General features: G+C 41.5%; 1 protein-coding gene across 1 annotated transcript in view; it reads left to right on the top strand.

Annotated features, from left to right (window-relative positions):
- LOC143285595 (dynein axonemal heavy chain 5-like) overlaps positions 1–24471 on the top strand; it is a 150008-nt gene that overhangs the window by 102934 nt on the left and 22603 nt on the right. The window contains exons 52-61 of the mRNA XM_076592989.1: positions 1178–1629; positions 7351–7566; positions 9936–10073; positions 11003–11130; positions 12561–12729; positions 14046–14201; positions 19306–19644; positions 20558–20662; positions 23101–23354; positions 24035–24225. Of these exons, the coding sequence (XP_076449104.1) occupies positions 1178–1629; positions 7351–7566; positions 9936–10073; positions 11003–11130; positions 12561–12729; positions 14046–14201; positions 19306–19644; positions 20558–20662; positions 23101–23354; positions 24035–24225 (2148 nt within the window). The remainder of the gene's footprint in view (positions 1–1177; positions 1630–7350; positions 7567–9935; positions 10074–11002; positions 11131–12560; positions 12730–14045; positions 14202–19305; positions 19645–20557; positions 20663–23100; positions 23355–24034; positions 24226–24471) is intronic.

Below are 24471 nucleotides of genomic sequence, written 5' to 3'. Positions count from 1 at the left end.
GCTTTCGTTGCGGGACATGACTGGGAGGACGGGGGTTTGTAGCTCATCAGAGGCAAAGAGAAGACTGGGACGCCAGTTGAACGCTATTTCATGGATGCATATTTGGGTGTGTTCTTGAAATGTCCTAACCAAAACTGCAGGTGTCTGTTACTCTCGGGCCTTGTCGATGCCGGAATACATCATGAAAAAGGTGCAGAGTACGACTTTGTCTGCTAGCCCCAATGCTAAACTAACCTCCACAGCGGCACCGTTATCATCCCAGTCTTCATTCATCATCAGAATTCTGTGGTCTTTCGCATCGTAGTCTCGTGGCGATCTAATTTTTATAGCCTCAGTCCACCTCAAGCATATCGTAAGTTTCTGTCAAAGTCTTCAGTTTCGGCAGATTCATGGGGATTATCGTTGGAGGGACGTAGTGGCGATCCAGAAGGTTGGCTCAGTTCGGCACCACGACGATTATTGTCTTCAACAGAGAACAGAGGATTAGAAGTTTTGTCCTACGCGTGTTGAATTAAAATAGGCAATGCTGAACACAACCGAAGTGAGTCAGCAGTAGTGCAGTGTCTCCACTAATGTGTCGCCGCATGGCAATTTTAAAGCCCCTTGTCGGCGGCTTACGGCACTGGGACTGCGTCACATGAACTTCAAGCTATTGAACACTATGGAAGTGACTCAGGCGCAGTTCCTCTGGTGTGTGGTCTCATGCAGACCTACTATTGATAGCTACCAGTCGACTTCAGGCACTGGGACTGCGACTGATGAATTGGAGTGTGGCTGTTTATGGGAAATTCAGGATGAGCGGCGTGGTTGTGATGTCATTGCATGGACAAATAGACACCCAAAAAGAATTTGCTACTATTTCCAATTGGTTCCTAGTATTTGCTGTTTTGTTATTACCGTTGTTCATCCCTTGGTGTCATATACTGCACCATGTCAAACTAGAGCAAACTAGGCCAATGAGTTTGTACTGATAGGCCTATGGTAAGTATATACAAGTGTATTTAAGTATATCTAATCAAACAGGGAGTATAACAAAAACTCCCCATATCTGCACCAGGCACATGGTATGTATATTCAGCCAAACAGGGAGTATGATACAAACTCCCCAAATTGGTTGTATATGGAAAATGAGATTGCCGGTTCCATACGTATAATAGATATCAGTAAAATGTTGCAGGTCTGGATAAGCTGGTGGAAGCAGCTGCAGCAGTGGCAGAACTGAGTAAAGAACTGGTCGTGAAAGAAAAAGAATTGGCTGTAGCCTCACAAAAAGCTGAAGCGGTGTTGAAGATTGTTTCTACCAAGGCTGAAGCTGCAGAGAAAGTGAAGGCCCAGGTTTTAAAGGTAAAGGACAAAGCCCAGGAAATCGTGAACTCCATTGATGCGGACAAAAAAGTGGCACTGGCTAAGCTGGAAGCTGCACGGCCGGCGTTGGAAGAGGCGGAAGCTGCGCTGAACACCATCAAGCCTGCTGATATTGCCACTGTCAGGAAGCTGGGCAAACCCCCACACCTCATCATGCGCATCATGGACTGTGTGTTGCTCCTGTTCCAAAGCAAGATAGACTCCATCAAGGTAGATCCTGACAAACCAGAGTTCTTCAAACCATCATGGAGTGCATCTCTGAAGGTAGGTAGCTTTATGTATTCATTCATCGATTTATTTATTTATTCATCTATTCATGTTTACATTGGGGTGGGTTTTTTTCATAACATAGTTTTCGAACACCCATGAATATTGGCTCACGTGTGTCAACAAAGTCAGTCTGTGTAATGACCTTGATTCGGTTGCCTGCGCGTATGCATGTACACACACACACACACACACACACACACACACACACACACACACATACTCACACATGTATAAACACACATACACGAATATTCACATGTGTATATGTATATATATATATGTGTGTGTGTGTATATATGTATGTATGTGAGTATATATATATGTGTGTGTGTGTGTGTGTGTGTGTGGTAGTAGTAGTAGTAGTAGTGTTAGCAGTAATCTTCAGTCTTTCCACTCTAATATTAGACGGGGAAGGGAAAGGGCGCGCGCGCGCGAATGTGTGTGTGCGTGTCAATATGTGTGTGTGTGTGTGTGTGTGTGTGAATATGTGTGTATGTGTGTGTGTGAATGTGTGTGTGCATGCGTGTGTGTGAATGTGTGTGTGCGCGCGCGCGTGTGTTTGTGTGTGTGGCTGACGTGTTCAAACAATGTAATCTATGCATGTGCACACACACACACATACATACATACACACACAAACACGTGTATAAACACACACACACACACATTCATATGCATATATTAAACATATAAAAGCAACTATTCTTTCCACACACACCGATTATAGACGCACAATTATCCCAGATCAGACCGTATTTCCGGATCATGAAATGTATATTTCGTTTAGCCTCCTTAGGGGGGTGTGGGTTCGTTTTTTATTTTTATTTTTTATACATGTAATACGTATATACATACATACATACATACACACACACACACACACATATATATATATATATATATATATATATATATATATATATACATATATTTTTTAACAAGTAGGAATCACACGTGAGCCACGAAGGCTTTGCCTTTCTTGTTAAAAAATGACTTAATGAAAAAAAAAAAACCTTGTATTTTTCACTCGGTGTGAAGGATTTGCATGACGTACGTTTGCTGAGTTGTCATTTTGTCGGTTAAAGCGTCTTCCTTGGCGACAGTTAGCCTGTTTGTGATTTCGTTTTACTTACATTCATCCCCAATAAAGTTAGTGTTAGTGACAGCAAAACATAGAGGCCTTAGGAGAATGTGCCCTGAATCAGAATCAGAATCAAGATAACTTCATTATCTCAGAGAAATTAGAGCGGTGATGGTTGTGATACGTACAAATTACAAGCAGAATAGTAACAAAAACAAAACCAAGCGTTGACTCAGCAGATGTGCGGAGTCTTTTCTTGTGTGTGGTTTCCTTGCGATTTAACATTGGTAGTTCCATGTTTTTAATCTGAAAGTTGCGCATTGCCTTATACCACTCTGGGCTTCCCATTCCATTTTCAGTTTTCTGTATGAGGTTCATTGAGTCGGTTAGAATCATGGCATGTTGGTTTCCGGGCATATGGATAGACGATAGCCACTGGAGGGCATGTGTCACAGCTTCAGCTTCCATCGTAGGGCCGGATGTTGTGACTTTGTAGGCAGCAATCTCTTCCCTAATTGTTTTTCCATTTTGTTTCGCAGTGAATCCCCATCCGGATTGGTCTTTGATGACTGAGCCATCTGTGTATATGATGATGTCCTCTTCTTTACTGTTTTCTTCTATGAGTAGCTTCACTTCCGCATCAGTTTTGCCCTCTGGCCATTCCCGACAATGTCTTCCTAGAGTGGGTGAAATGGCTGTGTTGAATAGATGGTTGAGGTTTTCGGGGTTTTTCTCCCATTCTTTTGTTTCTTTCAGGTCTTGTAGTCGGCATACTAGCTGGATTGTGTCTTCTGCTTGCCCCATCCATGATCTTCCTCGTCCTAGACGGCTGTCTTTTAGTTCTTTGACTGCGTCAGGCAGTGGGTTTTGAGGGTTTTCTAATGCTTTGAAGTAGGTCTTAACCTGTTCTAACTTGTTTCTGGCCTGCACTGAAGGAAGGTCAAGCAGGTATCGCATGGTTTCCGTGGGCGTGTCTTTTGTTGTTCCAAGGATCAGCCTCATAGCTTCATTTTGAACTCTTTCTAATTTTAGGAGGTTGCTTTGAGATGGTGTTGGTAGCCCAAGTCCGTAGTCGATCACACTGAGGACGAGTAATTGGTGGAGCAGGAAGAGGTGGCGTTGTTCAATACCTTTGGTTGCCATTGCTTTTAAGACTGAAAGGCCCTTTTTGCATTTGAGAACAGTATTTTCCGTATGTTTTCTGAAGGTCAGCTTCCTGTCGAACTGTATTCCTAGATAGCGTAGGCATTCGGTTTTCTCGATCTGAATCCCGTCGAATGACACAGGTGGTGGTGATTTGCTCGCGGTTCTGTTGTTGAGGGTGCACAGCAACGTTTGGGCTTTCGCTGGATTGATTGAAGATCCTGTGTCTTTGCACCATTGAGCAATATTGTTTAGTTGTTTCTGGACGGCTTTAGTTCTTTCCTGAGCATCTTTCGAAGTTTTGAAGACCAGGCCATCATCCGCAAGAGTAAGCACCCGAGCTATTCCATTGTTGTTTAAGTCTGCAAGGCCCTTCGTGTAGACGTTGTAGAGGACAGGAGAGAGCGGAGACCCTTGTGGCAGTCCCATGGATAGTTTAGAAGGTGCAGACATCCAATCTCCGAGGCATAGGACGACGGTTCTTTCCTGAAGCGCTGCTGCTATCCATCTTGTCATTGTCAAACTTACGCCATACCTTAGTAGTAGCTCCATGAGGAGGATTAAAAAAACTTACATGGTCATACTGCCCGGGACATGCAGGTGTTAAAGGAAATGAGCGAGCTGACAGACTTGCTGGTAACAACGAGCGGCCTACATCTAGGAAAATCAGAAATCCTCAGAAAAGTCAAAGAATATCAAAAAGAACAGGTACAAGGCCATCACACTGTCGATCGCCTCAAAGAAATAAAGCAGAGGGAGGGAGCGGCCATAAGTCTAGCATGAAAGGTAGAGCACGATGCTTTGCAAATTAAACAAATATCGGCATCATTTCGAAACCAGCCTTGCGCAAATTTCTTTAAAACGGAACAGAGTCTCTGTGGGCTTTCTAAATAAAATAGACTGAGCAACACACTAGACGCCACGTTCTTGGCATCAGAGATCTTTTCCCATCCCTCTTGCGGCCAATCAGCCTCTGTGCGTGTGTGTATGTGTGTTTTTGTGTGTATGTGTGGGTCTGTGTGTTTGTGTGCGTTTGTGCATGCGCGAGGGTGTAAGTGTACACAAGTGTCAGGAGAGTTCTGTGCACGTGCGGATGTGTGTGTGTGTGTGTGGGGGGGGGGGGGGGGGGGGGTGGTGGTAGAGGATGAGGTATGTGTATGTATGCCTACACTGTGGGAACAACGGAATATTGGAACGTGCGGGTGTGCATATATATATATCTTTGTATATATATGTGTGTGGGGTTGGGGGTGAGGGATATAGGCGTATGTGTGTGTGATTGTACAAGTAAGTGTGCCTCTGTGTGTGTGTGTGTGTGTGTGTGTGTGTGTGTGTGTGCCGTGGAAGCTGCGATACGTAGCCTAGAAATGAGCGTGTGGAGGAGGGGGTAGAGGGGGTGCAGGGTAATGTGTGTGTGTGTGTGTGTGTGTGTGTGTGTGCTGGGGCTCATATACGTTTATGTGTATTTGACAGTGCTTTCATATCTGTGAAACTGCATATTTGGTGCATATCTGTTATGCATATGCGTGTGTATGTGTGAATGTGTGTCCGCATGTTTTACATTTATTTGCTTATCATCATTGTTGTCTTTTTTATTTATTTATTTTATTATTTTTTTAAATTATTAAAAAAGAAATTATTTACTTATTATTTATGATTATTTATTATTATTATGATTATTTTTATTCTTGTTTTTTATGCTTATACTAGTTATAGTTGACTTCATCAAGTTTTTGCGCCTTATACATATTAGTATTAGTTCTTTTTTTATGTTTTTATCTATTATTTATTTACTTTTTTTTCTCAAAGCCTGACTAAGCGCGTTGGGTTACGCTGCTGGTCAGGCATCTGCTTGGCAGATGTGGTGTAGCGTATATGGATTTGTCCGAACGCACTGACGCCTCCTTGAGCTACTGAAACTGAAACTGAGTTCCATGTGGACTGCCGTTGCTTCAGACAAACGTGGGTGTGGCTGTGTATTGGGGATTCGGGGTGAACCGTGTCAGCCCACGATTTCTCGCAGTCCCACGATGTCTCACACTTTGAGTCAAATCGTGGGATGCGAGAAATCGTCGCTCCCTTCCCAGGTTTTGTCTCAATTGCGAGAAATCGTGGGGGGCGCCCCCTTATGTTAGTTTAACAAAAATATTTCCTTTATCATCGCAGTTGGTTTCTTGTCTTTTCCGAATGCAAATCTTGGAGAAAAATGAGAGAGAGAAAAAGACAAGAGAAAAAAGGGGGTGACTTGAACCGATTCTTTCCAGGATGTTGGGAATAACATCAAAATGATTCAACTATCTACATAAATGTGTTTCACAATGCTTTACTTTCACCTAGGGCTCATGAAAACTGGACCAAATAGTTTTGATGTCTGTTGTGATGCAACCTTTTTTGTCATATTTATTTAGAATGTTCTTCATTTCATGCTTGCTCTTTGTTCATCTGTTTGTGTCAACAAGGCAAGAGGAAGGTGGCAGAATGGTTAAGACGCTCAGCTGCCAATACAGAGAATCCGTGAGGATGTGGGTTCGAATCCCGCTCTCGCCCTTTCTCCAAAGTTTGACTATAAAATCAAACTGAGCGTCTAGTCTTTCGGATGATACGATAAACCGAGGTCCCATGTGCAACAAGCACTTGGCGCACTGAGAACCCATGGCAACGAGAGTGTTGTCCTCTGGCAAAATTATGCAGAAAGAAATCCACTGTGATAGGTACAAATATTTAAGCATGCACTCAAGGCCTGAAAAGCGCGTTGGGTTATGCTGCTGTCAGGCATCTGTGGTGTAGCGTATATGGATTCGTCCGAACGCATTGACGCATCCTTGAAAAACTGAAACTTAAACTATGTCAGCATTCTTTTGCATGCAAGATTGTACTGAAAATAGATTCTTAGTTTCATTGAAGAACATGAAAATAGTTTAAAAACAGAGTGAAAGAAGACCAAATCAACCAGCCAAGTAAAAACATAAGGAAACACACACACACACACACACACACACACACACACACAGTGACACACACACACACACACACACACACACACACACACACAGTGACACACACACATACACTCACTCACTCACTCACTCACTCACTGACATACACATACATTCACACTTTCTGAAACCAGTTCTGTGCCATCACCTTCATCGTCTATTGTTGATGTCTTCGCTAACGCCACTGTCATTATCGTGATCGTTGTTGTCGTTTCCCCCATTTCTCGTTCCTTTCTCTCTCATTTTTCTCTTAGATTTGCATCGGGAAAAGACAAGAAGCCAACTCCGATGATAAAGAAATTTTTTTTAAATGAAAACTAGGGGGACTTCCCACGATTTCCCCCACCCCCCACCCCCCCCACGATTTCTCGCAATTGAGACAAAGTGAGAGAAATCATGGGACAGAGAAATCTTGGGATTGCGAGAAATCGTGGGCTTGCAAGCCATCTGAACGCCAATCTATTGGGTAGTTACGTGATGACATTACTTTTGCAGCTGATGTCAGCCACAACATTCCTACAGAGTCTCATGCAGTTTGACAAGGACAAAATCAATGACGAAATGGTAGAGCTGCTGGAACCTTACTTTGCTTCAGAAGATTACGTCTTGGAGCAGGCCAAAAAAGTGTGCGGAAATGTTGCTGGTTTGTTGTCCTGGACAAAAGCAATGGCAGGATTTTTTGCCATCAACAAGGAGGTTTTGCCACTTAAGGTCAGAGATTGTTGTTTCAGCAGGTTACTTTCATATTACATAATGACAGAAGCGACACTGCTCGTTTTCTTCTTTTTCATGTTTTAAATCATTTAAAAAAGTTTCTGTCATTATTATCTTTACAACAGATTATCACTTTGCCTTCTCTGCTCTATCTCATGCCCCGTTTCCCCTCTGTCTCTCTGATTTTCTTGCATGAAAATGTAATCATGTTATCGTAGACATCTATTCTCTGTCTCCCTCTGCGTGTTCGCACATGTGTGTGTGTGTGTGTGTGTGTGTGTGTGTGTGTGTGTGTGTGTGAAGTCAAGTCAAGATTGTATTTCATGATGGTAAATTAAATAAGGAACAATTGCTTTTTTACATCAAGCCATCAATGAATTTTTTTTTAATTAAAAAAGGAAAAAAAAAAAAATATAGGAGAGAGAGAGAGAGAGAGAGAGAGAGAGAGGGAGAGAGAGTGTGTGTGTTGTGTTCTTTTTCAAACATATATAAATTTGCTCATCATTTGCAAAATTTGTAAAGAATTCACCAGATAAGATTGAAATACACACAACAAACAGCTTGTTAGTATAAATGCGGAAAGGGGTCGAACATATTCATAACAATTGTCAAGTTCGACTTAAGTACTCTATTCAAATCGTTTTACTGAAAGTGCAGTGAAAATGGATTTTTTTCGTGACGTATTCTCAGTATTAGCAGATGAAACTTAAAATGTCAGCTGACATCTACCCGTTTCTGAGCTATAAACGGAACACAAGAGTAATGAGGAAAACAAAGTGCATCATTTTTTTTTATTTTCAAAATTGATCGGCAAAACATTTTAAAACATTAAATAAAACGAGGCCTGTGAGTGTGAGAAAAGGGGATTGATTCTAGCAAGAATGACATCCCAACTAGGACTTATTCAAACTATTTGTTCTGCCTGATCTGCCCAGCTCCGCCATCTAGATTAGACTTGAGATATATCACACCTCTGTCAGTGCCTTTCCATCCATGATCACTAACAGAGTAAAACTGAGGGTAACTCCCTTCCAGTCCTCAAGGAAGAAAGTTACGATTCGACAGCATCCCAAAGCTGCCAGAAAAATGGTATAAGAAAAAAGCAGAAAGTGCAATATAAACAGAAAGTGCAATGTAGAAATAAATTCGTAACTAAATGGACGCTCGCGAGCTAGCACACACGCACGCTAGCACTCCCCACACACACACACACACACGCACGCACACCACACACACACACACACACACACACACACACACACACACACACAGATACCTCTGTACTTATACGCCTAGCAACATGTTAAGTACGCTCAAAGATAACCTGTGCATAAGAGGTATTCTTTTCTGCTCCAAACCACATGTTTAAAAATTACAAAATATAACTCGCGCAAAACTGACGAAAAGAAAAACGCATTACAGTAGCAGAAGGCTCACCAGTCATATTCAGACATCGACTGGATGCCATAAGAACAAAATGTACTTCTAAAGTGACATGCATTTGTGGTAATGAAATCATCACCGTGCATATCATCTATGAACGTGAACAGCTAAAACATATTTGCCTCTTTCTTTTACAAAATTTGCAGTTCCATCTGCTTGCCTGAGAAACGTTTGTGTGACAATCAGCTTGTGTTTGAAATAGTTTGATTAGATGCCCCATTGGCTCTTTGTTGTAATTTTACTAATTGACTAGTTTGTTTGTTTTATTTTATTTATATTCTTTTTTATGCTAATCGAGGAGAGAGGATCGTGGAAAGTAGTGATGACTCAAGGCATGGGTGGGGTGGTGGATTTTCGCTCCAAACCACAATTGTCGATAGACGTTAAATAAAAGAACACACACACACACACACACACACACACACACACACACACACACACACACACACACACACACACACACACACACACACACACACACACATATATATATATATATATATATATATATATATATATATATATATATACTGGAAGAGTTCTGTCAGCGCTGTCGACTGTCTGGTGGGTCATTTTATGATAAGTGATGTTCTGCAGTCCGGTCCATACATTCCCAGAGTTGTTTGCAGACAGGTTTTCTTCTATTTTTTTCCCATATAAAAACTTTGCCTTCTTAATGCATTTTTCAACACTTCTTTTTGCCTTATTGTGGAATATTCTATCAGCAGTTTCACGAAAAGCTATCTCTTTTTCCTTTAGTTTTTGCCTAACAGCCCCGTTACACCAAATTTTGTTTTGAAAAAAAAAGAAGATACATGTGTGTGTGTGTGTGTGTGTGTGTGTGTGTGTGTGTGTGTGTGTGTGTGTGTGAAGTACTGTATAAAACATAAGTGGCTTTAAGTTGGGTGGTGGCGGATGTGCAGGCTAACCTGGCTATCCAGGAAGACCGACTGGCCGCTGCACAGAAAGATCTGGCTGCAGCACAAGCCCAGCTGGATGAGAAAGAGGCCGAGCTGGCCGAAGTACAGGCTGAATTTGATAAAGCCATGGCAGAAAAGCAGGTGGGGGAAAGTGTCGCTGCGTTCATTATTGTCATGATTTCTTTGGTCCAAAGTCATCCAAGCCTGAAAACTGTTTTCTGACTCGGTCTTTTTCTTTTTTTTTTTCTTTTTTTTTTTACAGTCCTCTTCTGTAATGCAGGGGTATCTTCGTATTGATAATAGCAGTCCCGTTCTTTATTTTGCGCAAAGAAATCCCACTTTTATTAATTGCTCTCGAAGCACAGAATACAAGTCAGCTGTCGAAATTCTGTTGGTGAATTCAGAGTTCAATGGATTGTCCTATTCACCAGATAAATCAACTTTGTTTACTTATGGTAAACTTTTGATTAAAATGGCTTAGGGAACAGCTTTGGTAGATCAGTGCGTGTGAATTTAAAGGCTGAGTGTCTAAAAATGAGTCCAGGTAATATCCTTGTTTCGGTAGTCCGTGTGTGTGTGTGTGTGTGTGTGTGTGTGTGTGTGTGTGTGTGTGTGTGCGTGCGTGCGTGCGTGCATTTGCGTGTGTGTATGCGCGTGCGTGTTTGTATGTGTGTTTGTATGTCAGTGTTTTTGTGCATGAATGTATGTATATATGAAGATACACAGGTATTTTAAAATGTATGTAATTGCCTTACGGTCTAGAGTTCAGCACAGTTAACACGCACCACGCAACCGCATGTGGTGTGGACTTTCCGCTGTGGGATCTATATCTGATTTATAAAGAAAAAATGAATGTTCATTGAAATTTTGTCATTTGAAAAAAATATGTTTGAAACTGTTAGAATATAGTATGCAGATACAATGCCCTGAAGTGAGAAAGCAAATTATGGTGTGAAGACACAATGTCGTAGGTGAGTAATAATATGATATAGAAAGAATATGACGTGAGGACACAGTGTCTTGTGTTACAAATTTGATATGATACTGTAGACAAACTCTTCTGTTCGCAGGCTCTGATGGATGACGCTGATAGGTGTCGGAAGAGGATGGGTGCTGCCTCTCAACTAATCAACGGACTTTCAGGAGAGAGAGTACGATGGACAGAGCAGCTAAAAGAGTTTAAGGCACAAATTGAGAGGTCAGAAAAGACCACGTTTTGTGGGGATGGTTCACCATTCTCAGTCCTCTCCCTCTCTCCGCCTCTCTCTTTGTCCGTTAGCTTCGACATATCTCTCCCCCCCCCCGCCCCCCCCCCTCCCACTTTCTCTCTATTTAGACGTAAGGGGTAAAATTAGCTGGGTATCTAACATAAGATCATGTCTATCTATTTGAACTTGGGTTTGTGTATGTGTGGGCTTGTCAAGGGGTAGAAGATGAAAATACGTCTGTGCATATGTTTCGGAAACGACTAATAGACTGCAGATGGCAAATTTGGGAAAGCCATTTCAAATCGCGTAACAGATTTGATATATATATCAGGTGTCCCCAAAAAATAGAACCGCTTTTTGACAAGTATTTTCTCAGTGAAAGACAAATAATTATTAACCGAGCAGGCGTTAAGGGACAGGATGATTATGTCATGGGAGGAGATATCGGTGGAAGAAATACGTAAAAGCATTTCTATTTGGAAGAAATGGCTTCGTTTAGTCGTGGAGGAAGATGGAGGCCACATTGAGCATAAACTGAAATAAGTGTGTTTTCCTCTGATATTGGATTTTTTGACATGCTGTTTTGAATTTGACAATACTCGCATAATTCGCGCAGCATTTCCCACAGGTGCTGCAAGGGAAAACGTCTCCAGAAGTTGAGCCCTGCTTCCTTCGCTCACGCTTCTCCTTAATGGCCAGCGTTCTCTTGTTTTCAAACGTCTTTATGCCACTAATTTGCGTCCGAACTTTTAGATATTTTACAGACTTGTTGACGATACTCTAAGGTTACTGTGCGAAAATTTTCAATGAATTCGGTTTCTTCTTGCCCCTCTTCATTTGGGGCTAAGGCCCACAAATGATTAAGATAGCTTCTCTCTCTCTCTCTCTCTCTCTCTCTCTCTCTCTCTCTGTCTCTCTGTCTGTCTGTCTCTCTGCGTGTGTGTGTGTGTGTGTGCATTAGAGGTGGCATGATTTTACATATGTTTTCCACTGAACTGATTGCGCACAACAGTGATTCCACGATTTTACATAAACCTCGCAGTCCAAATGTTACCATTAAATAAATGGACTTTTCTCACGAAACACGACAAAATGAAGGTATTGCTTTATGCGCTGACAGATATCCATTATATCAAAAGATAATGAAAACATTGAATAATTCTGATCACAGTGAAGATCACAATTTTTCCCTTTTTTATAAACCGTTCAAGAAGAAAACATTTTAACTTTTTTTCCATGGGAAATATTTCCATTAATGAAGAACCCACAAACCAGTACATAAGAATGAGCACTAAATCAAAAAAGGCAAACACAAATAAGTTTTCTATATGCATGCACATAGGTATCATTATCATTGTTGCTGATAGTAGTAGTAGTAGTAGCGGTAGTATAAGTAGTGTTCTTATTGTTGTTGTTACAGGTTGATTGGTGATATATTGCTGTGTACTGGATTCCTGTCCTACCTTGGTCCATTCAACCAAGATTTCCGTATCTTGCTCAACAAACGATGGTCCAAAGAACTTCGAGACAGCAGAATTCCCTTCACTCAGTCCCTCAACATCGTGGACATGTTGGTTGAACCAACGACGGTTAGTAGCTGTTCGGATATTGATTGAGAGAGAGAGAGAGAGAGAGAGAGAGAGAGAGAGAACACTGAACACTGAACACTTTAATGTCAATAGCTTTACAGCCTAATGACATGGGGGTTCATAATACAAATAACAATATGCATCAATAGTAATAATATTGATGAAAACCAAAGCCAAAACGAAATCAATCAATCTGTGCAACAAAGTGCAGTTCGACCATCCATTCAAAGTAATGGCATGTAGTGAGAAATAAAAACAAAAAACATATATAAATGTATAACATAAATATTTTCCATATGAGAATGACAACACAGATTTCAGTTTTCACAATGAGCAACACCTGATACTATTTTATGATTGTTGTTTTTTTTCGTCGCATGTTATTCGCTTCGGCAATATATTTTGCAAGTGACTGTAGTGAAGTTTCCTGATTTAGATTAAGCACTCCAAAAATATCTTCATTCTTTGCTAAATTTGTTTTAAATACAACACATTTTTCTCGAATATCGTCATAAGCTTTACAACTAAACAAAAGATGTAATTCATCCTCCCTTAAATGACCGCACATCGGACAAGGGGAGAGTAACGAGGGCTCAGTCTGAAACCACTTTTCATAAGCATTCAGCCCAATCGTTCTCGTTCTAAATCTGGCGAGACTTGTTCGGTGCCACTTGTTTGTCACGACTGTGATATATTTTTCTGTTTGAAATATACTTTTAAAACTATAAAACCATCTATATTTCTCAGTGCTTTCCATTTTACAGTGCCAATTCTGTTTATATGAAGCAATTAGCCTATCTTTGAATTCTGAAACAAATCCTTCTACACATCCAACTCCCTGACACATCCACACAATCCCAAATCCATTTACAGTTAATGTCTTCTTTACAAAATATACCCAGTTTTCCTTCCCTCTCTCATATTCGTTTACTAACATTTCATACGCCTGCTTACATAATCTCGATGTGGGTAGCCTTATTAATTTTAACCAATATTTTATACATTTCACACATGATTTAATATATAATGGGTATCTACCACTTTCTCCATATAATACAGTATTTGAAGCATGTAATGGGAGAGAGAGAGAGAGAGAGAGAGAGAGAGAGAGAGAGAGAGAACAAACGAACGAAAATCTATTTCACAAGTGTAATGAAATAAGCAATGGCACATGCTTTTTCCACCCAGTTTGGGGGGATGACAAGAGAGAGAGAGCACTGGAAAGTCAAGCTTTGTATACTGGTTTGATAGTGTCATTGTTGTCGACATGACAGTTGTACATCTTGCTGACGAGTGTGGTTAATGTGTACCTGCAGGTTGCTGAGTGGAACCTGGAGGGCCTGCCTAACGACGAGCTGTCCACCCAGAACGGTATCATTGTCACACAGGCTGCACGTTTCCCCCTCCTGATCGACCCACAGGGACAGGGCAAAATCTGGATCAAGAACCGCGAGCAGAAATCAAATATGATGGTCAGTTTTCACTTCCTGGGCAATGCAGTATCAGTGGCATAGCCTACCTGCGAACACGTGTTACATTCAGTCTACCTTTTCATTCACGCGTTCTTGCACTTAGCGTGAAAGCGTGGCGATTGAAAAAACAAAAAAACAAAACAAACAAACAAACAAAAACAAAAAACCATGGTCGTTCCCCCGCCACGCTCTCTCGACATTTGCGGGGTTGGGTTCTTCTCTTTACCTGACCCAAACATCTTTTTTTTTTAATAAGAGAGAAAACGAGAGTGAAAAAGAAGAGAGAGAGAATGGGGAGACGTCAACAACGATTTCGCAAATTTTATGATCATTATCATGACTGTCGATGTCGCAAGGCCGAGGGGGTTACCGTGCACCCCCACCCCTCACCCCCGCCCAGGAATGATGTAGACTAATCTTAAAATGTTCTTTGGGGTCTGCTGAACTCATGTTTACATGTTCCCAAGAAAAAAAAATTGGGACGCACTCAAAGTTACTGCCCTTGGCACAAGGGTACCCTCTCGCGACCCGGTCAATAACATTAAGACAAGTTCAACTCCAAACCCCATAAATCATATTTACATGAAGGAAACCACTATATATTATATGTTTCTTTTTCAATATGGTCGTTTTCTATACGAACAAATATGCAGAATTGAAATATCTTCATTCTTTCTTTCAAATCTTCGACTAAATAACGAAAAATTGTCCTGTTTTATTTCATCACTTCAATATCACTCTTTCCGAGAATTAGGGAAGAGAATGCTGCCTACAAAGTCACAACCTCCAGCCTAACGATGGAAGTTGAAGCTGTGACACATGCCCTCCAGTGGCTGTCGTCTATCCATATGCCCGGAAACCAACATGCCATGATTCTAACCGACTCAATGAACCTCATACAGATAATTGAAAATGGAATGGGAAGCCCAGAGTGGCAATGCGCAACTTTCAGATTAAAAAAACTTACATGGTCACACTGCCCGGGACATGCAGGTGTTAAGGGAAATGAGCGAGCTGACAGACTTGCCGGTAACGCAACAACAACGAGCGGCCTACATCTAGGAAAATCGGAAATCCTCAGAAAAGTCAAAGAATATCAAAAGGAACAGGTACAAGGCCATCACACCATCGATCGCCTCAAAGAAATAAAGGCAGAGAGAGGGAGCGGCCGCAAGTCTAGCATGAAAGGTAGAGCACGATGCTTTGCAAATCAAACAAACATCGGCATCATTTCCAAACCAACATTGCGCAAATTTCTTCAAAACGGAACAGTCTCTGTGGGCTTTTCCAAATACAATAGACTGAGCAACACACTAGACGCCACGTTCTTGGCATCAGAGATCTTTTTCCCATCCCTCTTGCGGCCAATCAGTGGCAGCCTCTGTGCCTGTGTGTGTATGTGTGGGTCTGTGTGTTTGTGTGCGTGTGTGCGTGCGCGAGGGTGTAAGTGTACACAAATGTCAGGAGAGTTATGTGCACCTACACTGTGGGAGCAACGGAATATTGGAACGTGCGGGTGTGCATATATATATTTGTAGATATGTGTGTGGGGTTGGGGGTGGGGGATATGGGCGTATGTGTGTGTGCTTGTACAAGTAAGTGTGCCTCTGTGTGTGTGTGTGTGTGTGTGTGTGTGTGTCTGAGTGTGTGTGTGTGTGTGTGCCATGGAAGCTGCGTTACGTAGCCTGGAAATGAGTGTGTGGAGGAGGGGGGTAGAGGGGGTGCAGGGTAATATATATGTGTGTGTGTGTGTGTGTGTGTGTGTGTTGAGGCTCATGTACGTTTATGTGTACTTGACTGTGCTTTCATATCTGTGAAACTGCATGTCTGTTATGCATATGTGTGTGTATGTGTGTTTGCATGTTTTACATTTATTTGCTTATTCATCATCATTGTTGTCTTTTTTATTTATTTATTTATTTTATTATTATTATTTTCAATTTTTTTTAAGATTTTTTTTTTGTACGCTTATAGTTGACTTCATCAAGTTTTTGTGCCTTGTACATATTATTATTATTAGTAGTAGTTTTTTTTTAAAGTATTTATCTATTATTTACTTACTTTTTTCCCTCAAGGCCTGACTTAGAGCGTTGTGTTACGCTGCTGGTCAGGCATCTGCTTGGCCGATGTGGTGTAGCGTATATGGATTTGTCCGAACGCAGTGACGCCTCCTTGAGCTACTGAAACTGACACTCTTTCCGAGATTTTTTTTATACTTTTAATCAGAAATTATTTCAGTACGTTTGGATGAACATTTGGCCCTTTATGGGGTCACCCTGGTCGAGTTGCTTTCCCTACCCCCAAAATGCTGTTTTGCCGGGAATCGCCTTTAAATCGTAAAACCGTGTGGTTTTTGTGGCTAACATTTACATATACCATGATCCCCTGTTTCAGTGCTTCTGGAATCCATAAATACTTATTTGAAGCACCTATCACCTGCCTCCTAACACTCACAGGAATAAAGCAGACTGGTTTTAAACGTATTTAGAGTGCTCTGTGATGACTTTACAATTGTTTTCCACACGAAGCCACATAATTTGGCGTCTTGAAGGTAACTGAGAGGGTAGCGTGGGGCCGACCTAATGCTTATAAATATAATAAGATCTTGTCTATCTCTCATATCCTCAAACCGCAAATATTTCAAGATAGTGATTTTATGGGGGGTGTGGGGGGGAGGGGGGTAGTTTTATAAAGTGCTCTTGTTTGCAATTGATGATTAACTAGTGGACAGTTTTGGGCATCATGATTTAACATTTACATTTGTTTTGTGTATCTGCTGAAGTGAACTTGGTGATGGTAAAAGAATATAGAAGAAATGGCGTCAAGAGAGAGCAAGCATGAAACAACCTCACATCAAAAGTAGACGAAATCCCAGCCTGCTTTATAAATGTTGAAGAGTTAACTGGATAGCCTCTTGTCTGTTTTTCTAATTACCAACGGCTGCAGTTTCAGTTAGAGAAGCTTCATTCAAGACATAGTTAGACGGAGACTGCTGGAACCTCCAGGATCCCTATATGATGTGGACATATCTGCAGTTTTAGGACCAAAGCCCAGAGTATGGGTTTCACGGAGATTGCTATAACGCTTCAGAATTAAAAACAACAACAACACTTTGCCGCTTAAGGACCTCCACAAATGATGATGAAGTTGTTCAATAGTGGCCAGAATCTTTAGGCATTCCTCTGAAATATTGGAAAAAGCATTTTTCAAATCTGACTGCAAAGGATTTGCAACAGAAAAGTTAGAAAGGACACTATTTACAAACAGCTGTAGTTGGAGAAGCAAAAAGATAAGTTGAAAGATATAACCAAACGGAAACTGCAGGAATCAGCTAACTCCCCGCATAGCATAGAAAATGTCTTTGCGAGTTTCTAAGAACCAAAGCCAAGAGCATGGGTACGTTGGATATTGTTATCAACGTTTCACAAAGAACCTTCAACAAAATATGAAGAACCTGCTCAGCAATCAGTAACTTCTATGTGTTCCTCCGAGACACCGGAAAAAGCAGTTTTCAAACCAGAATGCATCGTTTTCAACAAAGTGGGAAGAAAGAAAATTAGGGAACGTAGACAACAGAAGGAACTACTGTATTGTAATATGAAGGCTGGAAAACGGTGCTTCAAGCTGTAGAACTGAGAAAAAAAGGATGAAAGGTTCTTAGGAGAATAAGGTGCTTTGATCTTTTAGCATGGCAAACAAAATCTCACGATAGCTGATGCAGGCAATATATGTGAGATCTGTGTCTGTTTTTTTTCTTTCCATTTTCTGTGTTTTGTATCTCAGATCTATAAGCTTTCTCTGCCAAAGCACTTAAGTATACATTGCACAACTTAGAGAGTATCAGTATCACCTGTAAACTGATGATTTCCATGCCAATCACCTTTGGCCCAACACTTAGCTTATATCACAGATTGACATAAGTTTACATTTGGGCCAACAGGAAAGTGAGAGCTGTATTATCTATGGTTTCTCCATTGCAATGGGGAATCATTTACAGCTTAGGCTTTTGTCCCCGACAGCCGCCACCATCCCCTTTCCACACTGCGTCAGAACCTTCCGGGCGCGGATTGGCCTGACCAGTCATCTGCGCACCCACAGAGCCCAACCCACCCACCCCCAGGATGACTAGATGGTCCTCGTCGATCCCGACGGACGAACCACACAGTGTGTTTTGAACGAAAATTCTTCAAATAAGTATTTGTAGACTCCTGAAGCAGGGGAACATGGCATATGTAAATGTTACCCACAAAAACCACACGGTTTTACGACTTAAAGGCGATTCCTGACAAAACAGCATTTTGGAGGTAGGGGAAGCAACTCGACCAGTGTGACCCCACAGAGGGTCAAATGTTCATTCAAACGTACTGAAATAATTTCTAGAAGACCTCTACAGGTCTCTGTATTAAAAAAAATCTCGGAAAGAGTGATATTGAAATGATAAAATAAAGCAACAGGACAATTTTTTGTTAATAAGTTGAAGATTTGATTTGATAGTAGGCCAATACAAGCATTAATTTTGAAAGAATGAATGAAGATATTTCAATTCTGCGTATTTGTTCGTATAGAAAAAACCACATTGAAAAAGAAAACGTACTATACGTGGTGGTTTCCTTTATATAAATATGATCTACGGGGGTTTGGAGTTGAACTTGTCTTAATGTTATTGACCAGGTCGCGAGAGGTACCCTTGTGGCAAGGGCAGTAACTCTGAATGCGTCCCAATTTTTTTCTTGGGATCATGTATGTTTGTAATGAAAAGGAAAGAAACCAGACCCGATCTCAAAGGAAATGTTTTAACGTAAATAATGAGGACTTCATACACTTTATCACATATGCCTAGAAATCATGGGGGCACGGGAATGACCACACATTTTCGCACCTCGTGGTTTCTCGCAAAGTGCCATCTTAAGCTGTCTTTCAGGCAAGAGCAACACACCGGGTATCGCCATGTTTAAGCGTTTCGGAGCACGTTTTTGTGGTTTAGGCTCCACACTACAGTTTTCCAGTGGTACCTTGAAGTTGCCTTTGCTGTTTGCTTACGTACTGGTTCGGCGTGTTGTGTTTTCAGCTGATACTATTGACCGCTTCGGTGATGCTATTCCAGATGACAAACCTGAATCACAAATACTTCCGCCAACACCTGGAGGATGCCCTTGGCCAAGGACGCCCCTTGATGATTGAGGACATCAACGAAGAACTTGACCCAGCTCTGGACAATGTCCTTGAAAAGAACTTTATCAAGAGTGGGTCTACTTTCAAAGTAAAAGTGGGGGATAAAGAGTGCGACGTGATGAAAGGGTTCATGCTCTACATCACTACCAAGCTGCCCAACCCCTCCTACACCCCCGAGATCTCGGCCAGGACCTCCATCATCGACTTCACTGTCACAATGAAAGGCCTGGAGGATCAGCTGCTGGGCCGGGTCATCATCACTGAAAAAGCTGTGAGCTGAACTTCTCCTTAATGCTTATACATTTTGTGCACAACTCTAATCACTGTGTGGGTTGTGTCAGGTTTTTTTTTTCTTTTTCTTTTCTCACCCATCATAGCTTGTGATTTGAAAAAAAACAAACTTGATTAGCGGAGGAACCTTCGCATGACCGTAAGGTAAATCTGCAAAGTCATCTTGGTTCATCAGAAATTTCTGGCTCACGTGTGCATGCAAATGCAGTCTAAAGCATTCGTTCTATTTCGTGTGCGCGCGCGCGCGCTGTGTGTGTGTGTGTGTGTGTGTGTGTGTGTGTGTGTGTGTGTAAATAATGATAAGTATCAATAACGATAATGATGATAAACATTAACAGTTTTGGTGTAAAGGTCAACGTTATACCAAATTAATTGAATGGAAAGCAGAACTGAACAGAGATCCAACACAAGAGAGAGAGAGCGAGAGAGAGCACTGAAATGTTTAATGTCTTTAGCTGTACAACTTTAGTGACATGGAGGTACATCATTTTATTATGATCGTCTTTGTTGTTGTCCCCCTCTTTCTCTCTCTCATTTTTCTCTTAGATTTATGCTAGAAGAAAAACCCCCATTAAACCAGCCTCGGTGACAAAGGAAATGTTTTTATTGAATACAAGGAACACAAGGAGACACCCCCCCCCCGGCCCCCCTGTCCCCCCCTCTCAGAGTGTGAAAAAGCGTGGGATTGCGAGAGAGCGTGGGCTGATAAGGGTGTCTGTGAGCGAGTGTGTCTGTGTGTCAGTTAAGGAATGTGAAAGAGAATCACGCGCAAGCCGTCTGTTTCTTGTTTTCACTTTTCACTGCAGTGATGTTTTCACCATTTCTATGTTTTTAAAATCTGTTCCACAGCCGAGAAAACAGCTGATCACGAGTTTTGCGGCATTGTCTTTCAGGAACTGGAACAGGAGCGAGTGACATTGATGGAGGAAGTGACAGCCAACAAGAAGAAGATGAAGGAACTGGAGGACAACCTGCTCTTCCGTCTGACTTCAGTGAAGGTCAGAAGAGGGACTTGATTAGCTCCCCCTCTCTGTGCTATACTGAAGGTTGTCTCTGTTTTCTGTCATTCCACCGGTTCATCTCTGCCAAAGCAACTTTTTACACTTCGCGTTTGCCACAATCCTGGTTTTCTTTTTCATTTCTGTTAAGCTGTAAGAGTACATATACATCTATTCACAACAATTGATCTACCTCTGTGCTGGTTTATTGGCTCACGTGTGTGTATGTACACAACTCGATTCTATATAATGACCCGGTGTTTCAGTTTTCTTTGTGTGTGTGTGTGTGTTTGTGTGTGTGTGTGTGTGTGTGTGTGTTGGAGTGGGGGGGGAGGGGGGTAAACCTGAACAACTCCATTTTATCAGGAAATCTTTTGTTTGTCGATACCAAATCTGGATAGAGAAAAAAGATTTCTTTCCACTCCTTGGTTGTCGATCTTCCGGGTTGATTCGATTTTCCGGATCAGGAATTTTTAATTTCGTTAAGTATTTGGGTTTATTTCGTTTTGCATCGGGACCCACAAGATTATTGGCTTGTTTCCGTTTCGTTGGCAGAATGTGTTGTTGAAGAATAGCCTGACGTTCTTTTTTTTGTCCACAGTTAAAAGAAAAGAAAGAAGGATACTGTACAGAATAACACAAACTACACCATCGACATGTTTATTGCATACGATTATTTTAAACAGCGTTCTAACTTGACTAGAAAGGACACGCTGAATTTTGTAATCAAAGGTAGCCATCTTGCCTGAAAGTCCGTCGAAGGCAGCCATCTTGCCTGAAAAGTTCATCACTGTTGGAATCGTTCTGCATACGTTAAGCCTTGATCGAAATCTGTAGCCCGATTAGGTGGGATATGCACGGATATGCCCATTATTTCTTCTTCTTCTTCTGCGTTCGTGGGCTGCAACTCCCACGTTCACTCGTATGCACACGAGTGGGCTTTTATGTGTATGACCGTTTTTAACCCCCCCATGTAGGCAGCCATACTCTGTTTTCGGGGTGAGCATGCAGGGTATGTTCTTGTTTCCATATCCCACCGAACGCAGACGTAGATAACAGGAGCTTTAACGTGCGTATTTGATCTCTGCTTGCGTGTGCACACGAAGGGGATTCAGGTACAAGCAGATCTGCACATATGTTGACCTGGGAGATCGGAAAAATCACCACCCATTACCCACCAGGCACCGTTACCGAGAATTGAACCCGGGACCCTCAAATTCAAAGTTCAACGCTATAACCATTCGGTTATTGCGCCTTGCTCGCCGATTATGATTTTGATGAAAGAACTGGACTATATGTCTATATATCTATATGTATGTATGTAGGCAGGTAGGTATCTATTTTGTAGGTACTCGTAGCGCCTCCCCCCCCCACCCCCCACTTCTCCACACCCCCTTTTAACTTTCTTTTTATAGATATACATCAGTACACAGGTGGACACTGAGAATATTCGAGATGACATATTACTGGAATGAAGCAGCTCCATTTTACCCAGATGAAGATTTGAGCACAGGCCACATCTCTTACTGCGTAGTGGCCACGAACACTAATCTTCTTCACTTACAGACTAGTCATCTCTTACATGTTCCACCGGGCTTACTCATATTGATTTTTTACAAGTATACAAGCAGACCTTTAAACTTCCGCCGTTATTTGGGGACAAACATTTGGAGTTTTCCAATATTGAGCGTTCATTTTCACAGAATCAGACAATGAATAGCCGTTTTTAATTTTTTTTAATTTTTTTTATTTATTTTTTATGTCAAACTTGATCGGACAGACAAGTGGTAATGGATCCTCAGTCTGCACTGTTCAGTGTAGGAGAACGCATCCAAATGGACCGGATTTTTTCGGAATGATTATCATGTATACTAGCCCGAAAATGTGTTGTGACAATTTTGTTTGATTTATCAAAGCCGATGAGTCGTGATAAAAACATGGAAATTTTGAAACTTTGATTATCTGTATCATGTTCGCGAAACCGTGAAATACTGTTGGCTGCTTCAGATGGAATTGCTCCTTTTCCAGCACACAACTTTCAGTTCGACAAACACTCATTGATGGTGTGCAAAAATTGTATTTTGGATCGCAGTGGGTACGTACTGTACTTCTATACCCCATCTCCCCCTCCCCTTCCCCGTCATCGTCGGCGTTATCAGTTTTCTTGTTGTTGTGCAGCAGGAATCAACGCGAGTCATGAAAACTTTGCTTCTTGTTACTATTAAAAGAAAGGAATACGAATGTTAGCGTACATTGATATCGTTGATACCACAATAAATATTTTTGCACAGCATTAACAAGTCCCATCGACAAAGAATACATTGCCAAAACTAACAATTCGTAATTTTAAGGTTGAACGTTTTTATTCAATGAAAGAAGTTTACTCTTTTACTTTCGATTTGTTCATTTTTCATTCCTTGGCAAATTTTGTGTTTTAGGGTTCTCTTGTGGACGATGATGAGCTGATTGATGTACTGGCGGTGACTAAAGTGACAGCCAAAGATGTCAGCCAGAAACTGCAGGTGGCAGCAGAAACGGAGATCAAGATCAACACAGCCCGTGAGGAGTTCCGTCCTGTGGCCACCAGGGGCAGCATCCTGTACTTCCTGATCGTGGAGATGAGTCTGGTGAACGTCATGTATCAGATCTCCCTCAGGCAGTTCCTGCAACTCTTCGACAGATCCATGGCCAAGTGAGTGGATCGTGGATGTCAGTGTCTACTGACACATCTGTAGACATCATCAAAGTTGTTTGTTTGAACAGGTTCCCTGCTGGATGGATATATGGCAAAGTGAGTGGGTCACACATTGAGTCCATAGCCAAGGACTGTTTCACTCGTGTTCATTGTGTGCACTGTGTATCACATCACCAATGAAGTGGTTGTATTAACAGGTTCACTGTTTGACGCATTCATGGTCCCGTGACTGTATCTTGTTTGTACACCCACTTGTTGCTCTCTTTGCTAACGCACTTCACTTTTGTAGCAGACGCAGGACATTAGAATCCCGGTAATTAGTTTGCAGTGTAGCGTGTATCTCAATGACCATAATCCGTTGTCCACGTGTCAGGTTGTCTGTGTTGTTTGTTCTGTTGGTGAAATTGTACATGTAAGGCATTTCCTCAGCAAACTTCGGCTGTAGAGGAAATTAAACATCAGAATAATACATATCAGTAGGAACTTTGTAACAATTACCACGTGGAGACCTTTCATGCAGTGCAGTCATATGTTATCGAAAAGACGTTGGGGGACGGACATAGTTTGCTTCTGTCAGAGAAGCATATGTTAAAGGCAGATCAGAAAGCATGTTCTGTTGTCTTCATGGATTTTTTTTCACTGTGATTATATACATACTGGTTGTGATGTGGTTTCAGATCCCAGAAGTCCCCAATTCAACAGAAACGAATTCAGAACATCATAGATTACATGACGTATGAAGTCTTCAAATACGCTGTCAGAGGACTGTACGAAGCCGACAAACTGACCTTCACCTTGTTGTTGGCCTTGAAAATTGACATACAGGGAGAAAAGATCAAGGTTGAAGAGTTCATGACGTTTATCAAAGGCAAGTTATATCTGTTGTGTGCTTGACAACGTCACATTGATTTTTTGTTGTTGGCTGACAGCTGTATGAAGGTTTTGAAAACTGGGTCTTATCTTTTGATTAATTAAGTGCCATGTTTAGTTTGATTGATACCTCTGCATCAGTTCTGTGAAAATATCACCGTTCGGTGATAATGAAAATTGTTTTTTTTTAAATTGCAAAATAAAGAAGTTACTAGAAATGCAGACCCAAATATTCCACATACAC

Source organism: Babylonia areolata, chromosome 9, assembly GCF_041734735.1.
Source record: "Babylonia areolata isolate BAREFJ2019XMU chromosome 9, ASM4173473v1, whole genome shotgun sequence".
NCBI classification, from domain to species: domain Eukaryota; kingdom Metazoa; phylum Mollusca; class Gastropoda; order Neogastropoda; family Buccinidae; genus Babylonia; species Babylonia areolata.
This window is presented reverse-complemented; position numbering and strand designations above follow the sequence as displayed.